General features: G+C 37.1%; 1 protein-coding gene across 1 annotated transcript in view; it reads right to left on the bottom strand.

Moving 5' to 3' along the window:
• LOC137639907 (microtubule-associated protein futsch-like) overlaps positions 1-27,992 on the bottom strand; it is a 296,623-nt gene that overhangs the window by 4,854 nt on the left and 263,777 nt on the right. Inside the window, 5 exon segments of the mRNA XM_068372185.1 lie at positions 300-15,032; positions 15,035-15,536; positions 15,539-16,836; positions 16,839-17,804; positions 17,807-27,825. Coding sequence (XP_068228286.1) covers positions 300-15,032; positions 15,035-15,536; positions 15,539-16,836; positions 16,839-17,804; positions 17,807-27,825 — 27,518 coding nt within the window.

The following is a 27,992-nucleotide window of genomic DNA, read 5'->3' on the forward strand; positions in this document are numbered from 1 at the left end:
CGATATCATTTTGCTTACTAATATCATGATACTATATTAAGAATGCTTATTATTTACTGTGAACCTAGCCATTCAGTTATTAATTTTTCATAGTGTAAAAGAATTACATTACATAAATATTTCTCATAGAAGTTACTCGAACAAATATTTAATTAGTGTGAATACGGACAAGTATCTCAAAATTCTTAATGAATCATCATTTACTGTATTCTAATTTTGCTTAACTTTATTCAAATAAAGATAATCTATAAATCCATCAACTAAAAGGCAAATAGATAAGTTCTGTTTTTAGTACTTACCCATTTCTTTATCTTCCCATTCCATTTTAGCCTTTAGAAGGGCATCTAGGACCTCTCTGCCTGGATCAATGCCAGAGAAGACATAATATCGGGCTCTAACTTTCCTGAAGAAGTCAACGTCTGTATAATAGGGATTGGCAGCATGAGGAACATAAGCCAAATCTAAATATACTGGCGTCATCCTCTTTGATTTTCTACTAGCTCTTCTTTCTTTTCTGGGTGAATGGTGTGGCTTTGGGCTATCTGAGGGAGGATGGGGGGCTGGTGCAGGGACTGGCGATGGTAGGCCTAATGGTTTACCCCATTTTTGTAGAGTATCCTTTGGATCGAGGGGCTCATCATCATCTTTAACTGTCCGGGAAGATGAAGACGAGGTTGTTTTTGATGTCTCACCAAGATCAGTTTTAGTTGTCGTAGCTTTCCAGGTTTGATTTCTATTAAGTTTATCTTCAGTTTCAGTTCTTGATGGTTCTACAGCTCGAGAGGGTAGGTTACCATTATCTATATCCCGTTCATGTTCTCCGTACATAAATGGATCAAGGCCTGCTCCTGCAGGTGGGTGATATTCATAAATTGGCTCATCATCATATTCCTCTTGATAATGCATTCCTGAAGTGTATTGAGTACTGAAGGTTGTAGGTGTCTGATGACTCATTGTTAGAGAGCCATCCTTGGTGGTCACCTGGGTATCACTAGTGAATAATTGTGATCGCTCTTTATCAGACCCATCATCGCTCATCACACGGCGAGTTAGAGTTACTTTGCTTGTTACCATACCTTCTGAACCATCAGTATCACTATCACCAGTAATTGTTCGTGTAGTGCGTGTAACTACTGTTGGTTCCCCAGTTAAAGATTCTTCACTGGTCCATGGTGCAGACAAGGATCTTGATGTTGTGTAGGTCATTGATGAGCCTGGAATTCCATGGGATGAAGATTTTCTAATGGAAGCTGGGGAGGATGATGCCGAACTGGATATCTTCCTTAAGAGATCTTCAGAAATTGGTTGATCACCTACAACTTCAACTACTTCTCCACCAGGTAACTCTTCCATCTCAACTTCCTCACCATCTTCATAATACTTGGTTATTACTGTCGTGACTTTTCTGACGACAACACGACCTGTCCTTGGGCTTCCTGGTGTACCTTCTGTGCTACTAGTTGATGACTTCCTAACAGCACTCATCCGATGGCCTTCACCAACAGCAGACTCTTCTGTAGTCAAAACAGATTCCCTGGAACTTCTTGTGTCTTCATGGAAGGTCTCTGAGGACTTTGTTGAATGTCTTATGGCTGTTGCCATTTCTTCTGAGCTCAGTTTTCTAGATGTGTCATATGAAGTTGCTGATGAAATAAGTGTATCTGATTTTATATCACTACTTTCAGTGCTTTCTGTCCTGCTCAGTGAAGAGGCTTTATGATCACTGTGAGTAAATCTTTTTGAAATAATAGATCCACTCATGGCGTCTTTTTCAGGTGTTGAAGTCTGTGATTTGATCTGGAAGGCATGGGTTTCAGCAGAGTCCAATACCTTTCCATCTTTCATTACTATTTGTTCAATTGGTTCATGATGTGTTTCCAATTTTTCACTTGATTTTCCATCACTAACTAAAACTTTTCTTACTGTAGTGGTTTTAGTAATTGTAGATTCAGTATCAGAGGATTCTTCAACAGTCTCAGAATCTGATCCGATTACTGTTTCGACAGTTTCCATTGGTTTTCCATCTACAATGGTCTTCTTTATAACCGTTCTTCTGACAGTCCTAGTCTCTGATGGTTCTTCATAGGTGTAAGATGTAATGCCTTCACTGCTCTTGCGTACATATTTACCATCAGGTCCTTGTTCAAATTCTCCAGTTGGTTCACTGATTATAGACTTTCTAACAACTGTTGTTGAAACCGTTGCACTATCTGTTGGTTCATGGTGTGTTTCAATGGTTTCACAGGATTCTCCATCTTTAACTAGAGTTCGTACAGTAGTACTTTTGGTAACTTTGGCTTGCATATCTGATGTATCTTCAACAGTGTCTGAGTCAGATCCCGTTACTGTCTCAACTGTTTCGACAGGCTTTCCATCAATCATTGTTTTCCTTATAACAGTTCTTACAGTTCTTGTCTCTACAGGTTCTTCATATCTGTAGGTTGTGAATGATTTACTGCTTTTGCGAACATCTTTCGCTACAGATTCTTGATCTGAATCTTGGGTAGATTCACCAACTACAGACCTTTTAACAACTGTTGTAGTGACAGTTCCACTTTCGGATGGTTCTTCGTGCTCTTCAACTAATTCACTCGATTTACCATCACTGTCAATTGTTCTTTTGACAATAGTTCTAGTTATTGTTGATCCAATACCAAAAGTTTCATCACCACCTTCTGAATCGGATTCAGTAACTGATTCGACAGTTTCTACTGGTTTACCATCAATTATTTTCCTTCTTATAATCGTTTTCCTGACTGTTTGGACCTCAGATGGTTCTTCATATGTATAAGTGGTAAAACCTTTTTCAAATCCTCCAGTAGACTCACTTACTACAGGTTTTCTAGTAACTGCTGTTGAAACTGTGTCACCTACAGATGGATCATGATGAATTCTATCAGTTTCACTTGTACTATCCTTAACTATCGTTTTCACAGTAGTTGTCTTGGTAACTTTGGATTCTGCATCTGATAAGTCTTCAACAGTTTCTGAATCTGATCCAGTTACTGTCTCAACAGTTTCTACTGGCTTTCCATCAATTATTGTTCTTCTTATTATGGTTCTCTTTACTGTTCTGGTTTCGACTGGCTCTTCATATGTATATGTTGTGAAGCTTTTACTACTCTTGCGCACTTCTGGCCTTTCAGTTTCTGAATCAGAATCCTGCGTTGTTTCACCAATTACTGTTCTTAAGACTCTTGATAAACCTTCTTCTTCATACGGTTCATCATGCATTTTATCTGTTTCACTCACTTTTCTACCACTGACTGTTGTCTGTTTTACAGTAGTTCTTTTGGTTGTTGTGGACTCTGTATCAGAAGATTCATCAACGGTTTCTGAATCTGATCCTGTAATTGTCTCAACAGTTTCTACAGGCTTCCCATCAACGATTGTCCTCCTTATAATTGTTTTCCTGGTAGTTATAATACCAGATTGTTCAACATCTTGTAATTCTCCGCTAATCTTACGAACAATTTTACCATCTTGACCTAATTCAAAGTCTTCAGCAGACCCTGAAACCAATCTTGTAGTAATAGTTTCTTTTCCAGCTATCTCATGAGGTTCTACTGCTGTTTCACTTCCCTTTCCATCTCTGACAATAGTTCTTACAGTAGTTCTCTTGGTTACTGTAGACTCTACATCTGAAGAATCATCAAAAGTTTCTGAATCTGATCCAGTTATTGTCTCTACAGTTTCTACAGGCTTCCCATCAACGATTGTCCTCCTTATAATTGTTTTCCTGGTAGTTATAATACCAGATTGTTCAACATCTTGTAATTCTCCGCTAATCTTACGAACAATTTTACCATCTTGACCTAATTCAAAGTCTTCAGCAGACCCTGAAACCAATCTTGTAGTAATAGTTTCTTTTCCAGCTATCTCATGAGGTTCTACTGCTGTTTCACTTCCCTTTCCATCTCTGACAATAGTTCTTACAGTAGTTCTCTTGGTTACTGTAGACTCTACATCTGAAGAATCATCAAAAGTTTCTGAATCTGATCCAGTTATTGTCTCTACAGTTTCAACAGGCTTTCCATCAACGATAGTTTTCCTAATAATAGTTCTCTTTACAGTTCTGGTTTCTACTGGCTCTTCATATGTGTATGTTGTGAATCCTTCAACAGTCTTCTTCACTGTATCATCTGATACCAGTTCAAAGTCTTCTCTCTGTTTACTTGTTACTGACTTTACAACTGTTGATATTGTCTGGCCTTCTTGTACATCTTGAATTCCCAAGCTTTCACCTGGCTTTCCATCTTTAAGCATTGTTGTTCGAACAGTACTTGTTACAGTTGATGCTGAACCTGTATCATATGTTTCTCCCAAAGATTCAGGCATTTTGAGTTCCTTCTCACTAAATGTTGTGGTCATTTCAGCTTTATCACTAGTAAAGTCTCCCTTAGTAGTTTTAACTACTGATTCCTCAGAAGTCTTTTCATGAGAAAGTTTGTCTATTATGGTTGTGTCAGTTGACATACTCCTTTGTTCAGCTAATTTTGTATCACTGACTTCTTTCCTTTGTATAATTGAACTAAATTCTTTGCTATCTTTAATAAGGGTATCCTGTGAAGAAGCTAATGTAGATACTGATGTTTCTGTAAGTAAACTAGACTTATCAGTAATGGCAGTGACAGACTTGTACTCTTCAGAGGACACATGCTCGGAGGATGAAGTTTGTGTCTTACCAGAAGTAATTTCTTCAACCTCAGCAATAAGCTTCTCAGCAAGTTTAGCTGAAGTAGCTTCAATTTGCTCCTTACTTTCCTTAACCTCTTTCACAATACCCTCAACACCAATCAAGGAGGAGGAGGAAGAGGAGGGTGGAAGGTGACGAGAAGAGCCATCATCTGATGATCTTTCATCTTTCACTTCAGCCTTGAAAGAATCCTGTGTTAGCTTTCCATCAAAGGAACTCAGCAGAGGTTTGGTAATGGACACTGTTGTTCCTGTTGCGAGTGAAGTTGAAGTTGATGCAGAATATGAATCATGTACAGATGAGACATGAGAATGGGTAAATGAAGAGGCGGATGATGTGGACTCCTCTGATTTAACAGAGGATAAAATGCTTTCTTTAGCTGTACTTTCTTTTTTTACTATAGTTTCAGCTTTACTATGTACAGATGATACAGATTCCTTCAAATGAAGCTGTGAATCATAGGAGGTAGAGAGGTCTAGCTTATCAGGCATCTTTTCTGGTGAAGGGGGAGGAGAAGCGGTTTCCATGAAATCTTGGAAAGAAGTCTTACTTGCAGAAGATTCCTGAAGAGAAGTCACAGCCGTTTTGATTTCTTGCACTACTTCTTTAACCCCAACAGTTTCACTTAATGATTTTATTCTTTCTTTCAACTCTTCTTTCGTTCCTTCTAATATTTCTGTAGTTTTCTCTTCTGGTTTGTCACTAACACATATTCCTTCTTCAGACAATATTTTTCTCTCAGATTTTAACGAAGAAATTTCTTCTGAAGTGTCCATTTTATCTATAGTTTCTGTCTTTGTGCTGGTAGACATAACTCTTGACTTATCAATAAAAGATTTTGTGCTATCTATGTCTCTAAATACACTGCTGCTAACTCCTATACTACTTGAAAATACTGTCGTTTTATCTGTCTTTGTGCTATCATGAATGGTTTCTGAAACTTTTTGTTCAGTAAAGGAAGTTTCTCTACTTTCATCAGAATGAGAAACCCTTTCTGATACAGTTTTATATGATGAAATATCTGATCCCACAAATTTAGTATCACTTGGAAGAGATGGCAAGGTGTGGCTCTCAAGACTAGAAAGCTTATCTTTGTCATCAAATGCTGAATCTTTTCCAGAGGCATCACTTTTAGCAGACATATCACTGCGAGGAGAAATTGGTTTCCCTTCATCAGCATCTCTGTCTATCCCTAATACAGGTTGTAATTTAAATGATTCTAGTGAATCAAGACCATCTTTAGCTGCAACATCACTTACAGTGGTGTCACTCTTAGGAGACACTGACCGTCCACTGTCTAATACTTCCTGTTGTACTATGCTAGTTTCTAGCACCTTCTCTGTAATAGACAGCTTTTGCTCCCTCCTCATAATATCAGAGATTGATGATATATCTGATCGTGGTGATACTTGAACCTGATCATCTTCATCTCGTCCTTCATAATGGCTACTAAGCTCTGCCTCATAACCATCACTTCTTGGAGATATTGATGGAATTTGATAAACATCAGAAGATAAATCACTTCGAGGGGATACCGGAGGATAGCTTTCTCCATCAGTTTCCTGAAACTGAGATGAAGAGATGCTTCTACGATCTTCAGCCTCTTCTGTTTTCCCAAATGTTACACTGCGAGGAGATGAGATGTCTTCTATAGTTTTCTGTATATGAGAAACTTCCTCAATCATGCTTCCATACATAGAGGCTGACATGATATCATCTTCCTTTTTAGTTGTTGCTGTGGTTTTTGATACTGCTTCCTCTGAAGTTTCTTTGGTTACAATACCATGTGTAATAAAATCTTCACCATACATGGAAGATGACATTATATCTTGGTCTGGTTCATAAATAGAAGAAGTCATAGGATCAAAATCTTGATGCATGGAGGTAGTCATCATATCTACAGTCTTGATTACTGCAGTATCCATGGATGTAGTAACTGGCATTTTTGAAGGCTGTGTTTCAACTGACGTGCTTTCCTCATAGATTGATGTAGTCATTACACTTGATTTTTCCTTTTGCAAGGATGTGGAAGAAGCTAGGGAGAAAGATGCACCAACTTCTCGTAATGTTGGTGATAATGGTGTTGATCCAGGTGTAGTGTCTGGTGATACTGTAACTATTTCAGCACGTTGTGCTCTTAGCGTTGCATAAACTGGCTCTTCTGTAACACCAGAATCTAAGTATGCTTTTTGATCTTTCACTTCTTTTGGCAACATCGACATCTTATCACTAGATAGACTAGTGTCATCTTTTACTCCAGGTGAGATGTCTAGCTTAGGAGACACTTTTGGTTCTGATGTGGATTTTTGAGAAGTATCACTCTTAGGAGATGTTAGAGATGTTTGTATCTTAGAACTGGCATCACTCTTTACACTCTCAGTGCCTGGTGTTAAAGGAATTTCCTCTGACGTTTTCTTTGTTTTATCTTCTGAGCTAATGTCACTCTTTGCGCCCAGAGATACATCACTTTTTGGTGATGTGGGTTTAATTAAAGCCCCCATAGCAGAACTGTCACTCTTTTCACTAGCAGATATATCACTCTTTGGTGAAAAGTGTTCCTCATCAAGTGGCAGTTTTGAGATGTCTTTAGAGCTAACATCACTCTTTAAATCTTGTGATGTGTCACTTGTAGGAGATTCCACTCTCTTTTCCACATCTTTCATACTAACATCTATCATCAATAATCCAACTTCATCCTCATATTTCCTCGAGAGTTCTTCACTCTTCTCACTTACTGAACTAGTTTTCTTTGCCGTTGTAATTTCAGACACTTGTTTTTCAACTACATCTACTGTAAGAGTTTTAGCGCTCACTTTTGATTCTTGGGTAGTTTTAGTTTCAACAGTCATGAGGAGACCTACTCTATCCCTGGGGGAGATGGTATCTTGAGAAATTTGCTCCACTTTTTTTATATCATCCTTTTTAGAACTAGAATCACTTATTTTACCAATAGATGATTCAGATTCAGAGGTTACTTCCTTTGATTCTTTACATGTTACATCAATGGTTAACACATCTTCTTTAACCTCCTTTGAACTAATATCACTCTTGGGGGATAGATCACTTACTGGGGAAACAGAAGCACTATATGGTTTTTTATATCCAGTTACTGAGCTAGGTTCACTCTTCATACTGACAACAGATTCATATTTTCCAATAGGAGAAATCTCACTCTTTGGAGAAGTAAGTCCTTTTTCAGCTGATGCAGTTGCACTCTTTTCACTCTGAGCACTAACTGACATATCACTTTTGGGGGACATAAGCACCTCATCATCAGCTTTAGTTGAAGTGTCACTCTTTGGAGATAAAGGAACATCCTCCTTTGGTTTGAAGGAACTGATCTTTGGACTAAAATCACTTTCCATACTGACATCTTTTGGTGAATACTGTGCTGATTTTAGATCTTTTTGAGTATATTCAGTGGTATAGATTTCTTCTTTAGTGCTCTTAGAGCTTATATCTGTTTTCAAAGAGGGAACTTCATCTTCAGTGCTTTTCAGACTAGCATCACTCTTGGAACTGCTTACAACATCACTCTTAGGAGAAATTAGTTCTTCCTTCGGCAATTCCTTTGAATCCTTCGTCTGTGTTGCTTCAATGGTAGCAATCATAAGAAGTCCTACTTCTTTCTTCTGAATAGTTTCCTCACCTTCATCTTCAATGGGTTTACCAGACAGAGCTGTTAGAGGCACAATATGGGCTGGCTTCTCTGGGCTATAATCTTTGATATCTTTGGCAAGAACAGCAGAATCTATAGGAATGATTTCCTTTTCTATTGATTTGAGAATATCTTCAGTGACAGCATCTTTCTTTAGTGAAAAGGTTGGTAATTTTTCAACACTTCTCCCAGTGACTCGAATATCACTTCTTAGCAAAGCCAATTCTTGCTCTGCAACTATTTTGCTAATCTCAACCATATCTTCCTTTATGCTTTTTGCACTAGCATCACTCTTACCACTGACTGATATATCACTCTTTGGTGATAATTGTTCTACATCTTTTTGAGCCTTTGTTGTTTCAGCACCTAGATCTTCCATTGATCTCTTAGAACTTATTTCACTCTTTGCACTAGCTGATATGTCACTTTTTGGTGACAATGGGACTTCAGAGCCAATATCTTCTTTTGTACCCTTTGAACTAAGGTCACTCTTAGCACTGAGGGAAATGTCACTCTTTGGAGACAACTGTTCCTTTTCTTTCTTGGTTTTTGTATCATCGACTTCTAGATCTATCTCTAATTTCTCAGCACTAATATCTTCCTTGACACTAACTGAAATGTCACTCTTTGGTGATAGTTTTTCTATTTCTCTGTCATCCTTTGTAACATCTTTTATATCCTTTGAAGTAATATCAATTTTATCACTGACTGAGATGTCACTTGTTGTTGACGGGGCTTCCTTTTCTTTAGTTATCTTATCACTAACTTCACTCTTACCACTAACTGAGGTATCAATTTCAGGTGACAATTGTCCCTTTTCAGAAACTTTCTTAGTCACATCAATTTCAAGATCCTCTTTACTGATCTTATCACTTACTTCACTCTTGGCACTGAGTGAGATATCACTCTTTGGTGATGTTGGTTCCTTTTCTGATACTCTAGTAGTAATATGAACTTCAAGGTCCTCTTTAAAGATTTTATCACTTACTTCACTCTTTACACTAACTGAGGTATCACTTTTTGGTGACAACTGTTCCTTCTCAGCTACCTTTTTACTAACATCTCTTTCAAGGTCGTCTTTAGGTATCTTATCACTTATTTCACTCTTGGCACTAAGTGAAATATCACTCTTTGGTGATATTTGCTCCTTTTCTGAAACTGTCTCAGATATATCACCTTTAAGGTCATCTTTAAGGAATTTATCACTAACCTCACTCTTGGCACTGAGCGAGATATCACTCTTTGGTGATATTGATTCCTTTTCTAACACTTTCGTACTGATATCCACTTCAATGTCCTCTTTAAAAAGTTTATCACTTATTTCACTCTTTGCACTAACTGAAATATCACTCTTGGGTGACAATTGCTCTATCTCAGTTACTTTTTTACTGATATCAATTTCAACGTCTTTAGACATTCTATCACTTGTTTCACTCTTTGCACTGACTGATATGTCACTCTTGGGTGATAATTTTTCCTTTTCAGAAATACTCTTGGTAACATCAACTTCAAGATCCTCTTTACTGATCTTGTCACTCAATTCACTCTTGACACTGAGCGAGATATCACTCTTTGGTGATACTGGTTCCTTTTCTGACAGTTTCTTAGTGATATCAACTTCAATGTCCTCTTTAAAAAGTTTATCACTTATTTCACTCTTTGCACTGACTGAGACATCACTTTTGGGTGACAATTGTTCCTTCTCAGTTACTTTCTTAGTGATATCGATATCAAGGTCTTCCTTAGATATCTTATCACTTGTTTCACTCTTTACACTGACTGATATGTCACTTTTGGGTGATAGCTGTTCCTTTTCAGAAACTTCAAGAACCTCTTTACTAATCTTATCACTTAATTCACTCTTTGCACTAAGAGATACATCACTCTTTGGTGAAACTTGTTCTTTTTCAGAAATTTTCGTTGTGAGATCTATTTGAAGATCCTCTTTAAATATCTTTTCGCTTACTTCACTCTTAGCACTAAGCGAGATATCACTTTTTGGTGATATTGGTGCCTTTTCTAGAACTGTTTCGGTGGTATCAACTTTAAAGTCATCTTTTAAGACTTTATCACTTACTTCACTCTTTGCACTAACTGAGATATCACTCTTGGGAGACAACTGTTCCTCCTCAGTTACTTTTTCAGTGACGTCAATTTCAAGTCCTTCTTTAGATATCTTATCACTTGTTTCGCTCTTCATACTGACTGATTTGTCACTCTTGGGTGATAACTGTTCCTTTTCAGAAACTTTCTTGGTAACATCAACTTCAAGAACCTCTTTACTAATCTTATCACTTAATTCACTCTTTGCACTAAGGGATACATCACTCTTTGGTGAAACTTGTTCTTTTTCAGAAATTTTCGTTGTGAGATCCATTTGAAGATCCTCTTTAAATATCTTTTCGCTTATGTCACTCTTAGCACTAAGCGAGATATCACTTTTTGGTGATACTGGTGCCTTTTCTAGAACTGTTTCAGCGGCATCAACTTTAAGGTCATCTTTTAAGACTTTATCACTTACTTCACTCTTTGCACTAACTGAGATATCACTCTTGGGAGACAACTGTTCCTTCTCAGTTACTTCTTTAGATATCTTATCACTTGTTTCACTCTTCATACTGACGGATATGTCACTCTTGGGTGATAATTGATCCTTTTCAGAAACTTTCTTGGTAACCTCAACTTCAAGATCCTCTGTACTGATTTTATCACTTGCTTCACTCTTTACACTAACTGAGATATCACTCTTAGGTGACAATTGTTCCTTCTCAGTTATTTTTTTAGTGACATCAATTTCAATGCCTTCTTTAGATATTTTATCACTTGTTTCGCTCTTTGCACTGACTGATATGTCACTCTTGGGTGATAATTGTTCCTTTTCTGAAACTTTCTTGGTAACATCAACTTCAAGATCTTCTTTACTCAATCTATCACTTAATTCACTCTTTGCGCTAAGGGATACATCACTCTTTGGTGACAGTTGTTCCTTTTCAGAGGTTTTCGTTGTGACTTCCAGCTGAAGATCTTCTTTAAACATCCTTTCGCTTATTTCACTCTTGGCACTGAGTGAAATATCACTCTTTGGTGATATTTGTTGCTTTTCTGAAATAGTTTCAGTTACATCAACCTTAAGGTCATCTTTTAAGACTGTATCACTTACTTCACTCTTTGCACTAACCGAGATATCACTTTTGGGTGACAATTGTTCCTTCTCAGTTACTTTTTTACTGATATCAATTTCAAGGTCTTCTTTAGAGATCTTATCACTTGTTTCACTCTTCGTACTAACTGAGATATCACTCTTGGGTGATAACTGTTCCTTCTCTGAAACTTTCTTGATGATATCAACTTGAATATCTTCTTTACTGATCTTACTACTTACTTCACTCTTTGCACTAACCGAGATATCACTCTTAGGTGATAGTTGTTCAATGTCAGGAACTTCCTTAGTGATCATATCAGTTTCTATGCTTATTGCAGTCAATGAGAGTCTCTTGGGAGACAATTGATCCTTCTCAGATACTCCTCTAGTGACATCACTGTCAATCTCCTCTTTAAGTATTTCATCACTTACCTCACTCTTTGCACTGTAAGAGATATCACTCTTTGGTGAAAATTGTTCCTTTTCAACAACTTTCTTAGTAATATCAACTTCAAGATCTTCTTTAGTGAACTTGTCACTTGCTTCACTCTTTACACTGACTGAGATCTCACTCTTGGGTGATAATTGTTCCTTTTCGGAAACCTTATCAACATCAATTTCAAGGTCTTCTTTCGAGATCTTGTCACTAGCTTCACTCTTTACACTGACTGAAATCTCACTCTTGGGTGATAATTGTTCCTTTTCAGAAATCTTCTTATCAAAGTCAACTTCAATGTCTTCTTTCGAGATCTTGTCAATTGCTTCACTCTTTACACTGACTGAGATCTCACTCTTGGGTGATAATTGTTCCTTTTCAGAAATCTTCTTATCAACGTCTATTTCAAGGTCTTCTTTCGAGAGCTTGTCACTTGCTTCACTCTTTACACTGACTGAGATCTCACTCTTGGGTGATAATTGTTCCTTTTCAGAAATCTTCTTATCAACGTCAATTTCAAGGTCTTCTTTCGAAATCTTGTCACTTGCTTCACTCTTTATGCTGACTGAGATCTCACTCTTGGGTGATAATTGTTCCTTATCAGATATCTTCTTATCAACATCAATTTCAAGGTCTTCCTTTGAGAGCTTGTCACTTGCTTCACTCTTAACACTGACTGAGATCTCACTCTTGGGTGATAATTGTTCCTTTTCAGAAATCTTCTCAACATCAATTTCTAGGTCTTCTTTTGAGAACTTGTCACTTGCTTCACTCTTTACACTGACTGAGATCTCACTCTTGGGTGATAATTGTTCCTTTTCGGAAATCTTCTTATCAACATCAATTTCAAGGTCTTCTTTCGAGATCTTGTCACTTGCTTCACTCTTTACACTGACTGAGATCTCACTCTTGGGTGATAATTGTTCCTTTTCGGAAATCTTCTCAATGTCAAATTCAAGGTCTTCTTTGGAGATCTTGTCACTTGCTTCACTCTTTACACTGACTGAGATCTCACTCTTGGGTGATAATTGTTCCTTTTCAGAAATCTTCTTATCAACATCAATTTCAAAGTCTTCTTTCAAGAGCTTGTCACTTGCCTCACTCTTTACACTGACTGAAATCTCACTCTTGGGTGATAATTGTTCCTTTTCAGAAATCTTCTTATCAACACCAATTTCAAGGTCTTCTTTCAAGAGTTTGTCACTTGCTTCACTCTTTACACTGACTGAAATCTCACTCTTGGGTGATAATTGTTCCTTTTCGGAAATCTTCTTATCAACATCAATTTCAAGATCTTCTTTCGATAACTTGTCACTTGCTTCACTCTTTACACTGACTGAGATCTCACTCTTGGGTGATAATTGTTCCTTTTCGGAAATCTTCTTATCAACGTCAATTTCAAGATCTTCTTTTGATAACTTGTCACTTACTTCACTCTTTACACTGACTGAAATCTCACTTTTGGGTGATAATTGTTCCTTCTCAGAAATCTTCTCATCCACATCAATTTTAAAGTCTTCCTTTGAGATTTTGTCACTTGCTTCACTCTTCACACTGACTGAGATCTCACTCTTGGGTGATAATTGTTCCTTTTCAGAAATCTTCTTATCAACATCAATTTCAAGGTCTTCTTTCGAGATCTTGTCACTTGCTTCACTCTTCATACTGACTGAGATATCACTCTTGGGTGATAATTGTTCCTTTTCAGAGATCTTCCTATCAATATCAGTTTCAAGGTCTTCTTTCGAGATCTTGTCACTAGCTTCACTCTTTACACTGACTGATATGTCACTCTTGGGTGATAATTGTTCTTTTTCAGTGATTTTCTTATCAACAACAATTTCAAGGTCTTCTTTCGAGATCTTATCACTTACTTCACTCTTTACACTGACAGAAATCTCACTCTTAGGTGATAATTGTTCCTTTTCAGAAATCTTATCAACATCAATTTCAAGGTCTTCTTTCGAGATCTTGTCACTTGCTTCACTCTTTGCACTGACCGAGATCTCACTCTTGGGTGATATTTGTTCCTTTTCGGAAATCTTCTTATCAACGTCAATTTCAAGGTCTTCTTTCGAGATCTTGTCACTTGCTTCACTCTTTACACTGACCGAGATCTCACTCTTGGGTGATAATTGTTCCTTTTCGGATATCTTCTTATCAACGTCAATTTCAAGGTCTTCTTTCGAGATCTTGTCACTTGCTTCACTCTTTACACTGACCGAGATCTCACTCTTGGGCGATAATTGTTCCTTTTCGGAAATCTTCTTATCAACGTCAATTTCAAGGTCTTCTTTCGAGATCTTGTCACTTGCTTCACTCTTTACACTGACCGAGATCTCACTCTTGGGCGATAATTGTTCCTTTTCGGAAATCTTCTTATCAACGTCAATTTCAAGGTCTTCTTTCGAGATCTTGTCACTTGCTTCACTCTTTACACTGACCGAGATCTCACTCTTGGGCGATAATTGTTCCTTTTCGGAAATCTTCTTATCAACGTCAATTTCAAGGTCTTCTTTCGAGATCTTGTCACTTGCTTCACTCTTTACACTGACCGAGATCTCACTCTTGGGCGATAATTGTTCCTTTTCGGAAATCTTCTTATCAACGTCAATTTCAAGGTCTTCTTTCGAGATCTTGTCACTTGCTTCACTCTTTACACTGACTGAGATCTCACTCTTGGGCGATATTTGTTCCTTTTCGGAAATCTTCTTATCTACGTCAATTTCAAGGTCTTCTTTCGAGATCTTGTCACTTGCTTCACTCTTTACACTGACTGAGATCTCACTTTTGGGTGATAATTGTTCCTTTTCGGAAATCTTATCAACGTCAATTTCAAGGTCTTCTTTCGAGATCTTGTCACTTGCTTCACTCTTTACACTGACTGAGATCTCACTCTTGGGTGATAATTGTTCCTTTTCGGAAATCTTCTTATCAACGTCAATTTCAAAGTCTTCTTTCGAGATCTTGTCACTTGCTTCACTCTTTACACTGACTGAGATCTCACTCTTGGGTGATAATTGTTCCTTTTCAGAAATCTTTGTATCAACATCAATTTCAAGGTCTTCTTTTGGGATCTTGTCACTTACTTCACTCTTTAACTGACTGAGATCTCACTTTTGGGTGATAATTGTTCCTTTTCAGAAATCTTCTTATCAACATCAATTTCAAAGTCTTCTTTCGTGATCTTGTCACTTACTTCACTCTTTACACTGACTGAGATCTCACTCTTGGGTGATAATTGCTCCTTTTCGGAAACCTTATCAACATCAATTTCAAAGTCTTCTTTTGAGATCTTGTCACTTGTTTCACTCTTTACACTGACTGAGATCTCACTCTTTGGTGATAATTGTTCTTTTTCAGAAATCTTCTTATCAACATCAATTTCAAGGTCTTCTTTCGAGATCTTGTCACTTGCTTCACTCTTTACACTGACTGAGATCTCACTCTTTGGTGATAATTGTTCTTTTTCAGTAATTTCCTTATCAACATCAATTTCAAGGTCTTCTTTCAAGATCTTGTCACTTGCCTCACTCTTTACACTGACTGAGATCTCACTCTTTGGTGATACTTGTTCCTTTTCAGAAATCTTTGTATCAACATCAATTGAAGGTCTTCTTTTGGTATCTTGTCACTTACTTCACTCTTTACACTAACTGAGATATCACTCTTGGGTGATAATTGTTCCTTTTCAGAAACCTTCTTATCAACATCAATCTCAAGGTCTTCTTTCAAGATCTTGTCACTTACTTCACTCTTTACACTGACTGAGATATCACTCTTGGGTGATAATTGTTCCTTTTCAGAAACCTTCTTATCAACATCAATCTCAAGGTCTTCTTTCGAGATCTTGTCACTTACTTCACTCTTTACACTGACTGAGATATCACTCTTGGGTGATAATTGTTCCTTTTCAGAAACCTTCTTATCAACATCAATTTCAAGGTCTTCTTTCGAGATCTTGTCACTTACTTCACTCTTTACACTGACTGAGATATCACTCTTGGGTGATAATTGTTCCTTTTCAGAAACCTTCTTATCAACATCAACTTCAAGGTCTTCTTTCGAGATCTTGTCACTTACTTCACTCTTTACACTGACTGAGATCTCACTCTTGGGTGATAATTGTTCCTTTTCAGAAATTTTCTTATCAACATCAATTTCAAAGTCTTCTTTCAAGAGCTTGTCACTTGCTTCACTCTTTACACTGACTGAAATCTCACTCTTGGGTGATAATTGTTCCTTTTCAGAAATCTTCTTATCAACATCAATTTCAAGGTCTTCTTTCAAGAGTTTGTCACTTGCTTCACTCTTTACACTGACTGAAATCTCACTCTTGGGTGATAATTGTTCCTTTTCAGAAATCTTATCAACATCAATTTCAAGATCTTCTTTCGATAACTTGTCACTTGCTTCACTCTTTACACTGACTGAGATCTCACTCTTGGGTGATAATTGTTCCTTTTCGGAAATCTTCTTATCAACGTCAATTTCAAGATCTTCTTTCGATAACTTGTCACTTACTTCACTCTTTACACTGACTGAAATCTCACTTTTGGGTGATAATTGTTCCTTCTCAGAAATCTTCTCATCCACATCAATTTTAAAGTCTTCCTTCGAGATTTTGTCACTTGCTTCACTCTTCACACTGACTGAGATCTCACTCTTGGGTGATAATTGTTCCTTTTCAGAAATCTTCTTATCAATATCAATTTCAAGGTCTTCTTTCAAGATCTTGTCACTTGCTTCACTCTTCATACTGACTGAGATATCACTCTTGGGTGATAATTGTTCCTTTTCAGAGATCTTCCTATCAATATCAGTTTCAAGGTCTTCTTTCGAGATCTTGTCACTAGCTTCACTCTTCACACTGACTGATATGTCACTCTTGGGTGATAATTGTTCTTTTCAGTGATTTTCTTATCAACAACAATTTCAAGGTCTTCTTTCGAGATCTTATCACTTACTTCACTCTTTACACTGACAGAAATCTCACTCTTAGGTGATAATTGTTCCTTTTCAGAAATCTTATCAACATCAATTTCAAGGTCTTCTTTCGAGATCTTGTCACTTGCTTCACTCTTTGCACTGACCGAGATCTCACTCTTGGGTGATATTTGTTCCTTTTCGGAAATCTTCTTATCAACGTCAATTTCAAGGTCTTCTTTCGAGATCTTGTCACTTGCTTCACTCTTTACACTGACCGAGATCTCACTCTTGGGTGATAATTGTTCCTTTTCGGAAATCTTCTTATCAACGTCAATTTCAAGGTCTTCTTTCGAGATCTTGTCACTTGCTTCACTCTTTACACTGACCGAGATCTCACTCTTGGGCGATAATTGTTCCTTTTCGGAAATCTTCTTATCAACGTCAATTTCAAGGTCTTCTTTCGAGATCTTGTCACTTGCTTCACTCTTTACACTGACCGAGATCTCACTCTTGGGCGATAATTGTTCCTTTTCGGAAATCTTCTTATCAACGTCTATTTCAAGGTCTTCTTTCGAGATCTTGTCACTTGCTTCACTCTTTACACTGACCGAGATCTCACTCTTGGGCGATAATTGTTCCTTTTCGGAAATCTTCTTATCAACGTCAATTTCAAGGTCTTCTTTCGAGATCTTGTCACTTGCTTCACTCTTTACACTGACCGAGATCTCACTCTTGGGCGATAATTGTTCCTTTTCGGAAATCTTCTTATCAACGTCAATTTCAAGGTCTTCTTTCGAGATCTTGTCACTTGCTTCACTCTTTACACTGACTGAGATCTCACTCTTGGGCGATAATTGTTCCTTTTCGGAAATCTTCTTATCAACGTCAATTTCAAGGTCTTCTTTCGAGATCTTGTCACTTGCTTCACTCTTTACACTGACGAGATCTCACTCTTGGGCGATAATTGTTCCTTTTCGGAAATCTTCTTATCAACGTCAATTTCAAGGTCTTCTTTCGAGATCTTGTCACTTGCTTCACTCTTTACACTGACTGAGATCTCACTTTTGGGTGATAATTGTTCCTTTTCGGAAATCTTATCAACGTCAATTTCAAGGTCTTCTTTCGAGATCTTGTCACTTGCTTCACTCTTTACACTGACTGAGATCTCACTCTTGGGTGATAATTGTTCCTTTTCAGAAATCTTCTTATCAACGTCAATTTCAAAGTCTTCTTTCGAGATCTTGTCACTTGCTTCACTCTTTACACTGACTGAGATCTCACTCTTGGGTGATAATTGTTCCTTTTCAGAAATCTTTGTATCAACATCAATTTCAAGGTCTTCTTTTGGGATCTTGTCACTTACTTCACTCTTTAAACTGACTGAGATCTCACTTTTGGGTGATAATTGTTCCTTTTCAGAAATCTTATCAACATCAATTTCAAAGTCTTCTTTCGAGATCTTGTCACTTACTTCACTCTTTACACTGACTGAGATCTCACTCTTGGGTGATAATTGCTCCTTTTCGGAAACCTTCTTATCAACATCAATTTCAAAGTCTTCTTTTGAAATCTTGTCACTTGTTTCACTCTTTGCACTGACTGAGATCTCACTCTTTGGTGATAATTGTTCTTTTTCAGAAATCTTCTTATCAACATCTATTTCAAGGTCTTCTTTCGAGATCTTGTCACTTGCTTCACTCTTTACACTGACTGAGATCTCACTCTTTGGTGATAATTGTTCTTTTTCAGTAATTTCCTTATCAACGTCAATTTCAAGGTCTTCTTTCGAGATCTTGTCACTTGCCTCACTCTTTACACTGACTGAGATCTCACTCTTTGGTGATAATTGTTCCTTTTCAGAAATCTTTGTATCAACATCAATTTGAAGGTCTTCTTTTGGTATCTTGTCACTTACTTCACTCTTTACACTAACTGAGATATCACTCTTGGGTGATAATTGTTCCTTTTCAGAAACCTTCTTATCAACATCAATCTCAAGGTCTTCTTTCGAGATCTTGTCACTTACTTCACTCTTTACACTGACTGAGATATCACTCTTGGGTGATAATTGTTCCTTTTCAGAAACCTTCTTATCAACATCAATCTCAAGGTCTTCTTTCGAGATCTTGTCACTTACTTCACTCTTTACACTGACTGAGATATCACTCTTGGGCGATAATTGTTCCTTTTCAGAAACCTTCTTATCAACATCAATTTCAAGGTCTTCTTTCGAGATCTTGTCACTTACTTCACTCTTTACACTGACTGAGATATCACTCTTGGGTGATAATTGTTCCTTTTCAGAAACCTTCTTATCAACATCAATTTCAAGGTCTTCTTTCGAGATCTTGTCACTTACTTCACTCTTTACACTGACTGAGATCTCACTCTTGGGTGATAATTGCTCCTTTTCAGAAATCTTCTTATCAACATCAATTTCAAAGTCTTCTTTCAAGAGCTTGTCACTTACTTCACTCTTTACACTGACTGAGATATCACTCTTGGGTGATAATTGTTCCTTTTCAGAAACCTTCTTATCAACATCAATTTCAAGGTCTTCTTTTGGTATCTTGTCACTTACTTCACTCTTTACACTAACTGAGATATCACTCTTGGGTGATAATTGTTCCTTTTCAGAAACCTTCTTATCAACATCAATTTCAAGGTCTTCTTTCGAGATCTTGTCACTTGCTTCACTCTTTACACTGACTGAGATCTCGCTCTTGGGTGATAATTGTTCTTTTTCAGAAATCTTCTTATCAACATCAATTTCCAGGTCTTTTGAGATCTTGTCACTTACTTCACTCTTTACACTGACTGAGATATCACTCTTGGGTGATAATTGTCCCTTTTCAGAAACCTTTTTATCAACATCAATTTCAAGGTCTTCTTTTGGTATCTTGTCACTTACTTCACTCTTTACACTAACTGAGATATCACTCTTGGGTGATAATTGTTCCTTTTCAGAAACCTTCTTATCAACATCAATTTCAAGGTCTTCTTTCGAGATCTTGTCACTTGCTTCACTTTTCACACTGACTGAGATCTCACTCTTAGGTGATAATTGTTCTTTTTCTGAAACAGTCTTAGTAACTTCAACTTCAATATCTTCTGTAGGTTCTTCATCACTTACTCCACTCTTTGTTGGCAATTGTTCCTTTTCAGAAACTTTCTTTGTGATATCAATTTCGAGATCCTCTTTTGAGATCTTATCACTTACTTCGCTCTTTGTACTAACTGATATGTCACTTTTGGGTGAGAGTTGTTCCTTGTCAGTTAAAATTTTAACAATATCAGTTCCTAAGTCCTCTTTAGAGGGCTCATCTTTAACTTCACTCTTTATGCTAGTTGAAATATCACTTCTGGGTGACAACTGTTCCTTTTCGCTAACTTTTTTAGACACATCAATTTCTAGATCCTCTTTAGAAATCCTATCGCTTACTTCACTCTTTGTGCTAACTGAAATGTCACTTTTGGGGGACAATTGTTCTTTTTCAGGAACCTTCCTTGAGATTTCAATTTCAATGACCTCTTTACTTATTTCACTCTTTCCACTAACAGAAATTTCACTCTCTAGTGAAAATTGTTCCTTGTCTACTTTGCTGATCTTATCACTTGCTTCACTCTTTGTAGAAAGGGATATATCACTTTTGGGTGACAATTGTTCTTTTTCAGGAACTTTTGTTGTATCAAGAATTTCAAGTTCTTCTTTGGAGACCTTATCACTTACTACACTCTTTGCACTAACTGATATATCACTTTTGGGTGATAATTGGTCCTTGTCAGTAACCCTCTCATCATCAATTTCAAGGTCTTCTTTTAAGATTTTGTCACTTACATCACTCTTTCCAGTAACTGAGATATCACTCTTTGGGGACATTTGTTCTTCTTCAAAAGCTTTCTTAGTGACATCAACTAAGATATCCTCCTTAGATATCTTATCAATTGTTTCACTCTTTGCGCTACTTGACATATCACTCTTTGGTGACAATGATTCTTTTTCAGAAACCTTCTTGGTGATATCAATTTCAAGGTCCTCTTTAGAGACCATATCACTTTCTTCACTCTTAGGTGATAATTGATCCTTAGGTGATAATTGCTCCTTCTCTGAAACTTTCTTGATGTCATCAATGTCCACTTCATGTTTATATACCTCATCACAAATTTCAGTTGTACTAATTGCGATTTGGCTCTTTAGTAGTAGTTGCTCCCTTTCAGAAACTTTAATTGTTACATCTGTTTTGAGGTCTTCTGAGATCTTATCACTTAATGTGATATCACTCCTAGACGATAGCTGTTCCTTTTCAATCAAGGTGCTAGTAACATCAATTTCAATATCTTCTTTTGAGATTGTCTCACTTATTTCCTTCTTGGCACTAACTGAGATGTCACTCTTGGGTGACAATTGCTCTTCTTCGATATCTTTCTCTTTTATGTCAACTTCAAAGTCCTCCTTTAAGATCTTTTCACTTACTTGACTTTTATCGCTGACTGAAATGTCACTTTTGGGTGATAATTGTTCCTTTTCTGTAATTCTTTTGGTGACCTCAATTTCGATATCCTCTTCATAGAATTTATCCTTAATTTCACTCTTTTCAGTCTTTGATGACAATTGTTCCGTTTCTGAAACTACTTTAGTTATATCCATTTCAACATACTCTTTGGAGATCGTTCTACTTACATCACTCTTTGCAGGTGGTGTAATGTCACTCTTGGGGGATAATTGGTCTTTTTCCGGTTCTTCCTTAGATATATCATCTTTATAAACTTCTTTGGAAATTTTATCAGTTTCTTCACTTTTTGCACTGACCGAAATGTCACTCTTGGGTGACAATTGCTCTTTTTCAGCTACTTCTTTCTTGGCTTCAATATGAAGATCCTCTTTCGATAACTTAAGGCTAGCTTCACTTCTTGCACTGACTGAGATATCGCTCTTTGGCGATAAGGGCTCCTTGTCAGTTACTTTCTCCGACACATCGATTTGCAGGTCCTCTTTAGTGATCTTATCACTTATTTCGCTCTTTGCACTAACTGAAATGTCACTCTTAGGTGAAAGTTGTTCTCTTTCAGGAGCTTTCTTGGTGATATCAACATCAATGTCTTCTTTAATAACCTTATCACTGATTTCACTCTTTGCACTTATTGAAATGTCACTTCTAGGTGATAATTGTTCTTTGTCCATTTCTTTTTTGGTCACATCTACTTCAACGTCTGCCTTTAAGCTCTTATCACTGATCTCGCTCTTTCTACTGGCTGAAACATCACTTACAGGTGAAATTTGTTCTTTTTCTAAAGTTGTTTCTGTAGTATCTACTGTTAAGTCTTTCATATCTTTTGAACTGACATCACTCTTGATACTAAGATCTTTTTCACTTTTGGGAGATAAGGACTCTTTCTGTGTTTTCTTTCCTGCATCATCAATAGCGACTTCTTCCATTTTTTCTTCTAAACTGACACTAATTTCTTTAGCAGTTACATCTTTCATTGTGTCTTTGGAGATGTCATCCTTCATAGTCTCTGGTATGTCTGGTTTTTGTTCACTAGGTTTCTCTGTCAAACTAATATCACTTTTAAGGCTACTATATACATCAACTTTAGATGAGATATCTTCTCTAATATCCTTAGATATAAATGATTCTAATACTGATTCTTCCTTTTTGTCTCTATCTGACTTTACACTAATATCACCCTTTGCACTGACGTCACTCTTTACGCTGACATCACTCTTAACACTAATATCACTTTTTAAACTAACATCACTCTTTGCACTTACTGACACATCACTTTTAGGTGATAAAGGAGCACCTTCTGTGACTATTTTGGCTTGTTCTATAGCTTCTTCTGTTACTTTTTTCTCTTCACTAATAGTAAGTGCACTAGAGACACTAGTAATACTTATTGAAATATCAGTTTTTGGTAACAGGGGAACTTTGCTATCTACAGACATTTCAAGTTTGGAGTCTTTAATATCTTTTGAACTAATATCACTTTTAGCACTTATGGATACATCACTTTTTGGGGATTCAGGAACTGTAACTTTTTCGTCCATTTCAATTGTAACATCGTCATCCTGAGCAACCTTAGCACTAACATCACTCTTTGCACTAAGAGATATGTCACTTCTAGGTGACATTGAAAGTCCAGTGTCTTCTACAGTTTTAGTAGTTACATCAATAACTAGTCTTTCATCTAAAACAGTTTTGTCACTAATCTTAAAACTAATATCACCCTTATCTGAGGCAAGAGTTTCATAAACACTCTCCTCTGTAACTTGTGTAACCTCAGTGGTAGTGACATCTTTAATTCTATCTTCTGAAATAATATCAGTTTTTGTGCTTTCACTCCTAAGTAAGGAAACATAGTCATCTTTCACATCTTTAGAAACACCAATGGAAATGTCTCTGTCATCCACTTTCTTAGAAATAATATCACTTTTAACACTAGAAATATCACTCTGCGCAGAATCCAGGAACATTTCATCTTTTGGCATTTCTACATCTTTAGAGACTTCAACAGTGTCTTTTGCACTAATATCACTTTTGGGAGATAAAGACTCTTTATCAGTAACAGCTACTGTAACGAGTACAAAATCATCTATTTCTTTTTCACTAACTACACTTGTTTCACTAACAGATGCCTCTGTTTTAGAAATCATTTCTTGTAAATCAGTAGTTTCAACAATTATCTTAGAATCGTCTATTCTTTCCATCTCTTTTCTAATACTTTCTGATACTTCAACTTTGGTTACTTCCTTTTCACTAACTACTGTTATTTCCTTTGCACTCACTTCAGTGGTTTTCTCATCTATCTCTGTATCTTTTCTTTCAACATCTTTAACTTCAACGGTTTCAGAAATTTTTGTCGCTAACACTTTTTCCTTATCTTTATGTGCTAATTTTCCTAATGCAACTTTTCTTTCATAACTAATTTCTTCCCTAGCTAATCGAGTTAATTCAGTTAGTTCTTGATCTACGTCAACATGTTCAATTTTTTCAATAGTTTCGTCAATATCAGAGGAAATTTCTTCTGCCTTTTTCATTACTTTAAATTCTGCTTGCTTGATGATTTCTTCTTTCTCCATTTTCTCTGTAATTTCCTTTTCTCTTACTTCAACGAAATCTTTTCCTTCTAGCTCTAATTCATCAATATCCTTTTCTTCCTCATCTCGTTGTTCTTTATCAGGAATATGTTTGAGCTTTGGCTCATCATAAGGTGTTATTACTTTAAGTGGTTTTTTGTCTTTAGTGACAGGTTCTTCTTCAACTTCTTCATGCTCCCCTGCTTCAGCCAGACAAGGCTGTACTTTAACAGGGACTTCCTTTTCCTCAAGTGTCTGTGCAATACCTTTCAGTAGTTCCATCTTATCTACTACTTCTTCTTTCTCTTTTTCTTTATCTTTACTTACTACCTCACCACGTTCAATTACTTCTGACACAGCTGTAGCCTTAAATTCAGCATATTTTGCTTCAAAATCTTTGATAGGTTTGGAAATCTTTTCCTCTTTTGATATCGCATCTTCTGCGTCTTGCAGTTCTTTTGCTAAATCAGTTTCTTTTATAGTTTCTTTAAAAACGTCCGTTTTAAGTTTTTCCATAGTAATTTCCTCACTTATCTTTAGTTCTCCCTTGACTTCCATCATGGGGGAAACAGTAGTGATATCCTGTTCAGGCTTCTGCATTTCAAGTTCATCATATATATCATGTTCAATTGATTCGACTTCCTCATCAATTGGGAGGTCATCAACTTCATCAGGCGTTTTAATAACTTCTCTTGGATGAAGAGGAGGGGCAGTGTGCTTAAAGATAGCCTCTGGAAGTGAGGAAGGTATAGTTACTTCCTCTTTAGGCTGTGGTGCAGGTTCTTTTGTTAAGGCTTCAACTCTAGGTTCTGCTGAAGGCACTGCAAAACCAGTGAATAAGCCACGCAGTGGTTTTTCTTCATATTTTTCCTTATATTCCGTGAGTTTTGCACTGCTTGGAAGTGTTGCGTATACATCTCTCTCATCAGTTTCAATTTTATCATATAAATCTTCAGTTTCATGCTTTTCTCCAAGTTTTTCTCGTTCCTCTTCAAGGATATCTGGTGATTTTACTTTATCTTTCTTCTCTTTCTCAGCTTCATCTTCTTTTTCCGCTATGCTCACTTTTTCTTCTTCTTCTAGAACTTCTTCTTCATCCGTTTTGATTTCCTCAGCCTTTTCAGGCTTTTCTTCGGCGACTGCTTCTTTTTCTTCTTCCTCCTCCTCTTCTTCTTCTATTTCTTCTTCCTCCTCTTCCTCCTCCTCCTCCTCCTCTTCTTCTTCTTCCTCCTCCTCTTCTGATTCCTTTTCTTCAGCTTCTTCCAAGTGCTCTTCAACTTCTTCGATGACATCTTCCTTCTCAACATGTTCAATTACACCTTCTTCATGAAGAATTAGTGAATCTTTCTCCTCTTCCTCAAGGTGTTGTTTGTCAATTATCTGGAGGGTGTCTTCGTCTAGTTTAATTTCCTGTACACCAGGTATATTTGCTATATCAGAAATGCGATCTTCTTCATCTTGATCTGGGGCAAGCATAAGATCTTCAGTATCCTTGAGTGGAGCTGCAATTTCATCAACATCATCTCTGTTTGCTGCTGCCTCTACAACAGCAACTCCTGAAACAGCTGCTGCTACAACTCCAGCTTTGACAGCTGCACCTGTGATAATTCTCTTGATTGGTCCCTCAGGTTTAGGTACAGGTGGTCTTTCAAGCTGTTTAGGCCTTGGAGTTTTACCTGCAGCTGGAGCTTTTCTGATAGTTCTTGGTGTTGATAGTTTTGATCTTTGTTCTTTCTTAGCAGTCTCAGCGGCTTTAGCAGCTCGGTTTTCTTCATCGACTAATCTCTTATGAGTGATCTCCTTTGTAGTTGTGGTAGTTGTTCTGGATACAATTCTTCTTTCAGATCTTGGAACTCTAGGAACACCAGATTTTACATCCTTCTCTTCCTTTTCAGAAGGAGTTTTCTTAACACGTCTTTTAATCTCTGGTGTTGGCTTTCTCTTTGTAAGATCTGTGTCTTCAATTTTGTGCTCTGGCCTCTTGATTTTGCGGATTTTTCTTTCTTTAACTTCTGTCTTCTTTTCTGTTGTTTCAACTTCTTTCTTTTCTTCAGTTTCAACTTTGCGTTCCCTCTTTTCTCTTCTCTCTATACTCCTCCTTTCCCTGACCTTCTTCTCTGGCTTCTGAGTTTTGTCTTCAGCTTTTGGCCTTCTATCTCCAGTATCAATACGTGATTCTACTTTAGGCTTTCTATATCTGCGAGGTCTCTCAGGTGTTCCTTCCTTAGATTTTCTGGCTCTAGATTTTTCTTTTTCCTTCTCTTTCTCTTTTAGTTCTTTCAATTGTTCACTTTCTAAGGATGACTCCCTTTCTTCTCCCGTTACAACTCCAGACTCAGCTGAGATCAAAGATGATTCGCGAACATCTTGTAATTCAATATCCTGTAACTCTTTAGATTTAATAGTTTCTATTGATTCTATTCTAGTTTCTAAACTACTAACTTCCGTAGTAACTGCTTGTTGTGTTGAAATTTCTTTCGCTTGTATCATTTCCTTTACAGAGCTTGTAATTTTTTCGGCTTCCTTGGCATCTGTGACATCTTTTGTGACTTTCTGAGATAGTTCTTTCTCAGTAGTGACTTCTTTCTCTAATCTTGTTATTGACTCAATTGACTCCTTTGTTGTATCTAAAGACTCAATTGTTAGATCATGGCCATTCAACTTTTCTTTTGTTTCCTCTAATTCCGATGTAACCTTTTCTTCTTTCTTATCTTCTTTCTTTTCTTTTCTCTCCTCTCTTTTAATTGACTTATGTTCCATTCTTTTCTCTACCTTTCTTTCTCTTCTTTCTCTAGAGGACCTCTCATGATGATCTCTTTCCATTTTTATAATTCTTCTTTCCTCTCTAGAGATAGAGCGCTCTGACCTATCACGCTTTATTCTGTGTATTGGTGGGGATGGACTAACAGCTTTGGAGGGTTTCGATTCAGATATCATTCTTTCTACTGTTTTGGTACTTTTGCGTTCTTCTGATGAAGCTTTAATTGATTTTGCAGAGCATGTTTGATATTTCAAATATTCTAAATTCTTTAATCTGTCAAGACCTTCAAATATTTTGTGTTGTGGGGTACTTCCAGGGAATAAAATCCTGGTGATAGTATCATTAGGGTCATTTGGTTGCCAAATCAGCAATGCGCATATAGAAGTAAGGTTTGTAAGGGGACATGGGAAAACCTTACCACCAATTCTATAAGTATTAAAACCCATGTCAGAGCTAATCACTTCATTATTCCACCTTTGCATAAACTCACGAACTTCTTTACTGTCTCTTGAAGGATTGATTACGTACATGTCAAGCTTTCCATGTCCAACTTTATGATATAGATTGATTGGTTCCATTGCATTATCACGGAAACATAAATGAGGCTTTAAGCTTATCTGTCTTAGATTCTCCCTCATTATATGTCCTTCATCCCACACATTAATCAACAGTGGGTTTTTATCTTTGTCACCATCGGGAGATTTAAGAGTACCTGCAACGTTGCAGAAAATGTGTCCAATCTGAGGATAAACAGAACTAAGGGCCTTCCTTCGAATGACGTTTGTAATTCCCATAAGATTTGAACTATTGAGCCTTGTAAGGAGAACTGCATCTAAGCGATCTAGATGTCGGGTAAAATCCCAGAAGCATCCTTTGTAGTTGTAGCCGCCATCTACAAGCATGTTAAAGCCGTTGACGCCGAAGAGAGCTGAGTCACCTTGCCCGCCTGGAAATACGTAAAGGGTGGGGCGAGAGAAGCGGATATTTCCTACAATGTCTGAGGGTTCTAAAAGGTCTTCCAAGCGTGTGGTAGTAAGGAACTGTGACAGGTACTGGACGAAAGTTGAGATCCCGGGGGTGGTCTCAATCTTGTCATCTGGATTAACTGTCACCCGGCAGAGTTTGCTGTGGAAAAGAAATTACTTTTAATATGGAGTAAGTGAAATTAAAATCCATTCTAAAATAGTCACATATGTACAGGTATTATCAAACAAATCTCTCTCTCTCTCTCTCTCTCTCTCTCTCTCTCTCTCTCTCTCTCTCTCTCTCACACACACACACACACACACACA

This window comes from Palaemon carinicauda, chromosome 4 (genome assembly GCF_036898095.1).
Source record: "Palaemon carinicauda isolate YSFRI2023 chromosome 4, ASM3689809v2, whole genome shotgun sequence".
NCBI classification, from domain to species: Eukaryota; Metazoa; Arthropoda; class Malacostraca; order Decapoda; family Palaemonidae; genus Palaemon; species Palaemon carinicauda.